We start from the raw sequence: 10,000 nt of genomic DNA on the forward strand, positions 1-10,000 counted from the left end.
TAAGGAAGTCTCAAAAGTTCCCCTCTTGATGGACAAACTTTCGTAGTACTTCAAAGAAAAAATAAATGAATAAACTTAACAGATTTTCCCCTTTACTCTGAGCTGACTAATTTAAGCCTCCTAAAAGCCACTAAAAGCCGCCGACAACAACCGGGGAAAGATTAGAAGCTGCATTGTGTGCCGGCGTGTACACTGAGTTTGCTTACGGGATGAAAAATTAGTGTGCTTAAGCAGTTTTTTTTTTTTTAGTTTTATTAAGTTATGAAAGGTGTGTGGGATTTTTCTTTTCTATTCTATTATTATTTTTTTTCTTTTTAGTTTTTAAGGATGTAATGTATTCCAGGGATTATAAATATTAGGTGTTGTTGTTGTTGTTATTATTACTGTTGCTGTGCAGTAGTAGTAGTAGTAGTAGTAGTAGTAGTAGTAGTAGTAGTAGTAGTAGTAGTAGTAGTAGTAGTAGTAGTAGTAGAAATTGTAGAAAGCAGCAAAATTTTTCCATGATTATCATTATCACCTCCATCACACACACACACACACACACACACATTTCTACGAACGAATGCATTTTTTTACTAAGAGAGAGGAAGATAAGCCATTAATCTATTTTACCACCATCACTGAACCCTCCACCCACACCCACACACCCACCCACCTACACACACACACACACACACACACGCACACACGCACAGAGCCAACCAACAGAGCCAACATCCCTCACCATCCCTTAACCTCAACGCCTCATCAACAATCTTCCGTTCCCCAGCACTACCAAACCCGCTCGCCCATCACCACTCCATCAGCCCATTACCTGACGCTCTCTCCCTCCCCCACAGGAGCATGGGGGAGCTGGCGCCTGCGAGGTCGCCACTATTCTCCAACAGGGCCTTCATTGTCGGCTACTCAGGTAAGATTCTATTGACTCTCTCTTTATTAGTCTCACCAAACCGTCTTACTTTATTTACTGTCCTATCTATTTTCCCTTTTCCTCCACATTAGTGTGTGTATCATATTTTTTTTTTTTTTCTAGCTCATTGCGTTTCTATTTGTCTGTTCTCTTCTGTCGTCTGTTATTAGTATTCCCGTTTGCTTCATTTATTTTCTCCTATTGCAAATTGACGGTTTTGTGTAATCATTATTCTACGTACTGTATTTTCTCACTAGTTATTCCATTTCTCTGTTCTCCATTCTCTTCACGTATTGTCTTTTATTTTTCCTTTTGTCGTCTCCTGTCTTGTACCTCCGTGTGCAATCATTATTTCATGTATTGTATTTCCGAGTATCTTTTCTCAATATCTGTTCCCATTATTCGTCTCCTGTCTCTGTCCATCTAAATGATTTTCTCCTATTCTACGTATACTTCTCTGTGCAAATACTGTAATATGTATTGAATGCTCTGAGAACTCAAGTATATTCTTCATCAGTTATCTTAACTATTCGACAAATAACAAATAGAAAGTCTCTATCAACTACTACCATCGTTCATCATCTAAATAACTATCCAAACCACACCATTTTTCTCAATAATATAAAATGCTACTTACTGTCTTCTACGCAGCTTATTCACTGATACCTCTTCCTTTCCTAATCTAAATCTGTTATCTATTGCCTGGTGGTCCTAGAGGGCACACGAGTGATTTAGGGAACGTTTTGTGATCTGTGGCGGTAAAGGAGTTCGTCTCCTGTTCTCTGTCTTGTGCTGATTGTTTGAGTCTCTACTGATACTGAGGACTGACCCGCCAGGCGCATCATCCTCGCAGTGTGTCTGTGAATCAGCATCTATAAGTGCCCGAACCAAAATCAACAAGTGAAGAGGAGGAGGAGAAGAAGAAGAAGAAGAAGAAGAAGAAGAAGAAGAAGAAGAAGAAGAAGAAGAAGAAGAAGAAGAAGAAGAAGAAGAAGAAGAAGAAGAAGAAGAAGAAGAAGAAGAAGAAGAAGAAGAAGAAGAAGAAGAAGAAGAAGAAGAAGAAGAAGAAGAAGAAGAAGAAGAAGAAGAAGAAGAAGAAGAAGAAGAAGAAGAAGAAGAAGAAGAAGAAGAAGAAGAAGAAGAAGAAGAAGAAGAAGAAGAAGAAGAAGAAGAAGAAGAAGAAGAAGAAGAAGAAGAAGAAGAAGAAGAAGAAGAAGAAGAAGAAGAAGAAGAAGAAGAAGAAGAAGAAGAAGAAGAAGAAGAAGAAGAAGAAGAAGAAGAAGAAGAAGAAGAAGAAGAAGAAGAAGAAGAAGAAGAAGAAGAAGAAGAAGAAGAAGAAGAAGAAGAAGAAGAAGAAGAAGAAGAAGAAGAAGAAGAAGAAGAAGAAGAAGAAGAAGAAGAAGAAGAAGAAGAAGAAGAAGAAGAAGAAGAAGAAGAAGAAGAAGAAGAAGAAGAAGAAGAAGAAGAAGAAGAAGAAGAAGAAGAAGAAGAAGAAGAAGAAGAAGAAACGTCTTGTCACATATTTTTACAGCAAAACTTTGCTACGCCGTGCGAAACATAACGAGAGAGAGAGAGAGAGAGAGAGAGAGAGAGAGAGAGAGAGAGAGAGAGAGAGAGAGAGAGAGAGAGAGAGAGAGAGAGAGAAAGTTAAGCAGCTATCTAATGCATCCACAAAAGTTACTCTCTTGCTGAAACTAAACTCGACACACGCAGGAAAGGTGCGAACTTCGAGGTGAAACGATTAAAATTACATTATGAGGGATACAGGGAGGAGCAACAGCAGCAACAGGAGGAGAGGCGCCGCGGATCTTGTGCTACGTAAGTTATAGAGAGAAAGGAGGGAGCATAAGCTACAGCCTGGCCTCGGCGCTCACCTCCGTCTCATTGGCATTTGAATCCGTGGTCAATAATACCCCTCATCCCGGGACACAAAGTCAGTCATTGATCATCAGGCACCCGTTTATCGACCCACAGGAAGGATGTGCAGTTCAGTGACCTATGCACCGATTGGTCAGCTCAAACACTTCATCTAATTCGTTTTTTTTTTTTTTTCCATTTTCTTGTATTCTTAGTCTATCACTTACATAGTTTTCCTGTTAATCATTCATTTATCCATCCATCCTTACTCCTCTATTTCTATTTCATCCTCTTTAGTTCCTTGCTTCCTTCCTTCCTTTCTTCCTTCCCGCTGATTCGTAGCCAGGCAAGTGAGCCACCGAACCACGGGGCGCTTTAGGTCACAAAGCAGCTTTTTTCATCAATTCCACCCATACAGATTACCAACACAAGAATTAAACCATGAAAATATACACCAGAATAATTCCCAACAAGAAAGATTCCATCAACTCAACGTAACAACCAAGCTTCCTCAATCGAACCTGGCCAAATATATTTCCTAATCTAACATAATAAAAACTAATCTATTTTTTTATTACTGGAAACCATTACTTTTCACGGTATAAATCTGCAGTTACAGTGTTCGTAGGGAAAACTGAACACGGCCACTGGGGTTTTGTACAAGAGGAACAAAGACGGACAAACAGACAGACACAGATGAATAAAAAAGAAAAATAGAAAAAAAAAAAGGGTGCGGCGTTACCTGCAGTGATTTCAAGAAACACAAGAAAAAAAAAAAAGAAATCTAAACCAAAGTGCGGAAAACTTATAATGGCTGAACAAATATTGATCTTTACGAGCCACGATAAAAGTGTCATTAGCCAAACTCCTGCACACTTAAGAGTACCGAAACTTCTAGTTCAGTAATATGACCTTGGCTTTTCGAACTCTTGTGTCGTCTCTCTCTCTCTCTCTCTCTCTCTCTCTCTCTCTCTCTCTCTCTCTCTCTCTCTCTCTCTCTCTCTCTCTCTTAAACAAATTTCGTGCTTGTTTGTTTATTTAATTTTATTGTGCAGATTTTCCCTCTCAATTAGTTTTGTACTGTTACCGTTGTTTTCTCTCTTATCATTTTCATAGGGAACAAGATTTACCACCCTTGATTTAGTTTCGTAATGTTTTATTTGCACCGCGCGTTTCGTTCCCTTGAATTAATACTGTAACAATTTTGGGAGGTGGAATGTTTTTTTCTTTTCGTTTTTATTTATTTATTTATTTTTTTATTTAACTCATGCTCGAATTTCTTTTATATTTGTTTTGTTCATCTTTTTTTCAATGTTAAATTTGCGAGACAAAGAAAGGAGGAGGTAGTCCTTTTTTATTTAATTTTCGAAATAAGGAAAGGAGGAGGCAGTCTTTTTTTTATTTCATTTGCAAGATAAAGAAAGGAGAAGGCAGCCTTTTATATTTAATTTGCTAGACAAAGAAAGGAGGAGGCAGTCTTTTTTTTTATTTCAATGTTAACCATTTGACGGCTATATGGCACACCTTTCCCTAATTACTAACCACTCTGAGACATCTTTATTTGTTATATAGCCACATCCGATCTTTGAATTGGGAGAAAAAAATTGCAAAACGTATTATTTTTCATTGCTAACTTTCTTGTAGATGATTATAAAAATTTCACGCATTACTTCCGGTGCTGCTAACTGTTTCGTATCGCAGTGAATTAAGTGTGCGAAATAGAAAAAAGGGAGGAAGATCATATGAATGCGTGGCCGAAGTAAAGATGGCAGCGGTAAGCGATGTAATGATAGAAAGAAGAGAGTAATGATAGAAAGAAGGGAGGAGGATCATATATATGTATGGCGGCAGCAGGGTGGCGGGATAAGTGAGAGGTGATGCAATGATGCGGTGAGGTGGTGCTATGCTACACGCCCTGCCTCGCTCATCACCGCCTGGGGAGTGACGATATAAGACAATTTTAATTAAATTTCTCGTGGCCCGCCATCTTCCCTAGGACCTGGTAAACGAAAATGAATAAATATATGGAACTTTGATGCATGGAAAGGATAAATATGAAAGATAGGTTACTGAAAATGTGGTTTTCTGTCCCTTCATAAAGCGATGGTATAAGACGAAGTATTGATTATGTTATATCTGCCCCCCTTCTTCCCTAGCTACTGGTAAACGAAAATAAATAAATACATAAAACTTTGATGCAGAGAAAGGATAATTATAAAAAAAAATAGTTTACTGAGCATATAGTTTTTTTCTAATTATGTTCTCGTGGCTCCCATCTCCCTGAGCTCTTGGCTGACAAAAATAGATAAACAGAGCGATAATACATCAAGGATAACAATGAAAAACAGATTACAGAAAATGTTACTTGTGGTTCTCCCTCTGGTGAAGTAATGATATAAGAGGGACTACTAATTGTATTACATGTGGTGCTCATCTTCCCTACCTGCTGGCAAACCTTAATTAATACAACATTGAGAAATAGAGACAATAATAGAAAATAACAACATTGCTGAAAATGGTACTTCCAGCTTCCCTTCCCCTCTTGTTCAGTAAGGTTATTCATTCTCTCTCTCTCTCTCTCTCTCTCTCTCTCTCTCTCTCTCTCTCTCTCTCTCTCTCTCTCTCTCTCTCTCTCTCTCTCTCTCTCTCTCTCGTTCATCAGTGTGCTAAATGATACTATACAATAACAATGATGCGATTATTTCTGACAGCTACTGTTTATGATTCAATTAATATTTGAGTCGGATGATCCATAATAATCGCCTAACTCCCTCTCGTCTCTTGCCCATCACGCTCACGAAAAAAGAGCAATGATACGATTAATTCCAACAACCACTCCTGCCTCCATCAATACTACAAAGAAACCTGTTATATATATAAAAATAAATAAATAAAATAAAAAGATTAAAAAGCTACTATTAAACAAAAATCTTCTATCTTGCCCATTGACCATGAAAAAAATAAATAAATAAATGAAAGATGAATTAAGAAATCTTATTAATGTAGAAAAAACATTTATGTATTAAAAGAATTTAAAAAAAATAAGTGAAAGCGAATTCATCCTGTATTTCTTTTTTTATGTAACTTAAAGATCAGCCAAGGGAAAAATTATGAAAAAAAAAATAGAAAGGCCGTTCCCTCAAAAATAAAAGAAAAAAAGGAAAAGAAAGAAAAGTAGAAATATCGAAAGGTTTTTTTCTGAGGTGAATTATTATTTCTCATTCCTCATCTCCATTGGACAGCACACCTGTACACACACACACACACACACACACACACACACACACACACACACACACACACACACACACACACACACACACGCCGGGTAGTGATAATGAATGTGCCAGAGTGAGTGTGATGAGTTCCCTAACGAGCCTCGCAACTCGGTAGGTGTGGGATGCGGCGCCTTGCTTCGGTGTCCTAATTATCAAACTTCCTACAGCGCTGCCCCTCCCTTCCTACTGTATAAGCCGTCTCTCTCTCTCTCTCTCTCTCTCTCTCTCTCTCTCTCTCTCTCTCTCTCTCTCTCTCTCTCTCTCTCTCTCTCTCTCTCTCTCTCTCTCTCTCTCTCTCTGCAGGTATTCGGATTTCCTGTGGGTATAGTTGTTGTTTTCATATTTCTTTTTTTTTTTAGTTTCTTCCTTTTTTTCGAGTTTTTGTACGGTTTCTTCTCCATTTTCTACGTTTTTTTTATAGATTATTCCTCTTTTTCCTATAGTTTTCTTTGTTTTGTTCTCTTTTTCCTACATTATTTGTTCTTTTTTGTAGTTTTCTAATTTTATTCTCCTTTTCTACAGTTTTCTAAAGTTTATTCTCCTTTTTCGACATTTTCTTTGTTTTGTTCTTTTCTTCTAGTTTTCTTTGTTTTATTTACCTTTTTTCAGCAGTTTTCTACAGATTATCCACCTTTTTTCTATTTTTCTGCAGTTTATTCTTCATTTTCTACAGTTTTCTATAGATTTTTTTTTCTAGTTTCCTTCAGTTTTGTACAATTTAATCTCCCTTTTCTACATTTTTTTTATAGGACACTTTCTTTCTACTACAGTTTTCAACATTTTATTCTCCTTATCCTACAGCTTTCCATAGTTTATTCTCCTTTTCCTACAGTTTTCTTGACTTTATTTTTTTCTGCATTTTCATCAGCTGTTTTCTACAGGTAATTATCCTTTTGTACGAATTTCTAAAGCTCATTCTCCTTTTTCTGCACATTTTAATAGTTTCTGATTAATTTTAATTTTCGTTTTTCGTTATTTTAAAATTTCATCGTTTTTTTTACTTTTTTCTGCAGTCTTCCGATTTATTTTTCATCATTACTATTTCTGCAGGTATTCTGAAACGCGTTCTCCATTTCCCCTTCCTCAGATTTAATGCGTACTCATAAATACTATCCATTTCTACAGACAGCTATTCTCTTCTCCATTTCTTCCCTTCAAATAACTATTTCCTACCCCTTCAGGTATTCTTATAAGTAATTCTCATTTCTACAGTTATTTACCACTTCTACACGTGTTCAGTTAAGTATTCTTCATTTCTACAGGTATTCAAATAACTAATCCAATTCTATAGATGTTTGTACAGGTATTCTCCACTTCCATAGGTGTTATATATTTCAGTATTACAAGTAGTGTCCTTTGAATAACTCATTTATCTTCGTCCTTCGGATTTAATATGAAGTCAATCACATATTTTCTTTCTGGCCTGCCGCACAGATTCACGTGATATTTAGGTGGATACATAACTGTGTGTGTGTGTGTGTGTGTGTGTGTGTGTGTGTGTGTGTGTGTGTGTGTGTGTGTGTGTGTGTGTGTGTGTGTGTGTGTGTGTGTGTGTGTGTGTGTGTGTGTGTGTGTGTGTGTGTGTGTGTGTGTGTGTGTGTGTGTGTGTGTGTGTGTGTGTGTGTGTGTGTGTGTGTGTGTGTGTGTGTGTGTGTGTGTGTGTGTGTGTGTGTGTGTGTTCCTTGAAGCAATAAATTAGTAAGCAAAAAAATAAATAAATAAATAAATAACAATGAAAACACATACAAAAAAATACGTAAATAAATGGACAACCCAATACATAAAACCAAACAAAAACGAGTAGAAAAAAAATTATATTCAAAAATCCTGCACAGAATACGCAATGATTTCTTTACTTTCCTTCCACCAACTTATCAAAAGAAAAAAGAAAAAAAAAAAAGCAGAAGCCTCGTGCATTTTTCACCACCATTTCTCCAATACCTGATCAATGCGAAGCTCATAATGCCAATCACACTTTTATTTTTACCATAAATATTTTTCTGGACATGATAAATAAGTGCAATTAGCAATATTTGTAACGTTCATTTATTTATGGAAATTCTCTTAGTGTATGGCTTAGGTTAGAAAAGGTAGAGGTGCTTCTTATCTATCTAGTTCAAAGGAGATCAGAGTAAGGGCAAGGAGATTCAGAAAGGGAATAACAAAGAAATGAGGACTAGCACTGAATTAAGTGATGTTTTTGCCTCGTAACACTTCCCTTTAATGAGTTCTGAAATGCATGATAAAGAGAACAGGATAACAAGAGAACAGGATAACATATCTCCACGTCTGTGTTACATGACGTCTTGCATCTCGCTTCGTGTCTGTCTGTAGCACCAAATGACACTGAATCTTTTGTCCTCGCTGAGTGCTGAGTTAACGTTTCCCTTTCATCCTTTGGCAATCTTTCCCATAATCTGCCACAACTATGGACACTTTTGTATTATGGTCTCTAGAGTGTTTCTGTATCCCTTGTCTATTCTCTCTTCTTTCATCTGCTCAAAAAAAAAAAAAAAAAAAAACATTTTTGCATTGCTCTGAATGTTAACAAACAACTATAGCCTTTTCACATTCCTCTGCCCTCAGGTTAGGCAATAGTTGCTTTCATAAAATCAAAGTGTTATGTTTTGCGTCTATTAAAATCCCCGCTTCAAATATCTCGCGTTACATGCAATGCTGACTTACAAAACTATTTTAATATTTTTTGGAGTTAATTTTATGAGTGCTAATGACGCACATTTGATTCAATTCAATGACTTTAAAAACTGCGTGGAAGTAAATTACAGAAACACACATTAGACCCATTGAGTACTCCATCATTTCCCTATCTTCCTGTCAGCTGTGCCTTTGGAAACTCTACTCTAAATTTACAACAAATCATTGCACTTAACTTTAACATATTTCACAAATCAAAAGTTAAGCTTATGAAGAACTTTCACCACTAACAGCATCGTTCGCAACATCATAATTGCCAACAGGTCACCAGCCGATTGTCCTTCATTTACACATTTCCGAGGTGACGGAACACTCCCCTTTCTAACCTTTACAAGAGACGAGTATATTCCTGCCCATTTCCCCCTCCTGAATGGACAACACGGGAGGGCAGAAAATAATACAGGAAGACGAGCACTAGAGGCACCGTGGGAGTGATGGACGTTCCCACACGCTTTTGTTTTTTTTCGTCAGTGTCCTCATAACTAAGGCCAAATGTCCCAAGCGCTGCATTCACACCGGCAAAAAGGGCATCAAACACGAACAGAAGAGAATTGAGGAGATCAAATGTCCCGCGTGCAGCATTGAAGCGCAGAAAAAATTGGCAATAACAAGCCTGAGAGTGAAAGAATTGCACGGTATCACGTGATCAAGTGTTCCCTGAAAGGCTTTGGAACTCACAAAACAGCAGCAACAACAAATACAAGTAAATAGAGAAAACTGCAACGGATCACGTGATGTTTCTCTGGGTTACAAATAAATACACAATATACAATGCGAGGCGTTTTATGAGTAGTGATTAGATATTATGAGTAGAGGGAAAGTTATATGAGAGATGGAGGAAAACAAAATATACGGAATACGGGAAATTATAAGTCAGATGGGAAAATTATACGGTAAAGGGGAAAAGTTAGTGAAAAGGAGATAATGATACGTGGAAAACGAGAAAATTACACGTAAAAAGAGGAAATCACAGGTGAGAAAAATGTTAGGTGCGAGTAAAAAGGAAAAATTTAATCAAGGAAAAATATGAAAGGAGAAATGAGCAGTTGGTAAAAAGAAGGAAATTATAAGAAAAATAAGAAAAAAAATAATAGCAAAGCAGAAAATGATGAGGGTTTGGAAGAAAGGCAAAGAAAACGTTAAACGACGGAGGACTTAATGAGCAAAGTTAAGCAAAAAATAATCATAACTCCCTATTCAAACAAAAAAGAGAGAAAATATATCGTGTAAAAGTTTTCAT

General features: G+C 36.9%; 1 protein-coding gene and 1 long non-coding RNA gene across 7 annotated transcripts in view; one reads left to right on the top strand and one right to left on the bottom strand.

Moving 5' to 3' along the window:
* The window catches only part of LOC135111457 (uncharacterized), a 232,870-nt gene that overhangs the window by 186,515 nt on the left and 36,355 nt on the right, over positions 1–10,000 (bottom strand). The window lies entirely within an intron of this gene.
* Positions 1–10,000, top strand: part of LOC135111456 (uncharacterized) — a 46,482-nt gene that overhangs the window by 8,212 nt on the left and 28,270 nt on the right. For both annotated transcript variants that reach the window (XR_010273744.1, XM_064024750.1), the window contains exon 2: positions 840–910. Coding sequence is in view for 1 of the 2 variants with exons in the window: in XM_064024750.1 (XP_063880820.1) it covers positions 840–910 (71 nt within the window). In the remaining variant the exon portion in view is untranslated. The remainder of the gene's footprint in view (positions 1–839; positions 911–10,000) is intronic.

This window comes from Scylla paramamosain, chromosome 22 (assembly GCF_035594125.1).
Source record: "Scylla paramamosain isolate STU-SP2022 chromosome 22, ASM3559412v1, whole genome shotgun sequence".
Taxonomy (NCBI): Eukaryota; Metazoa; Arthropoda; class Malacostraca; order Decapoda; family Portunidae; genus Scylla; species Scylla paramamosain.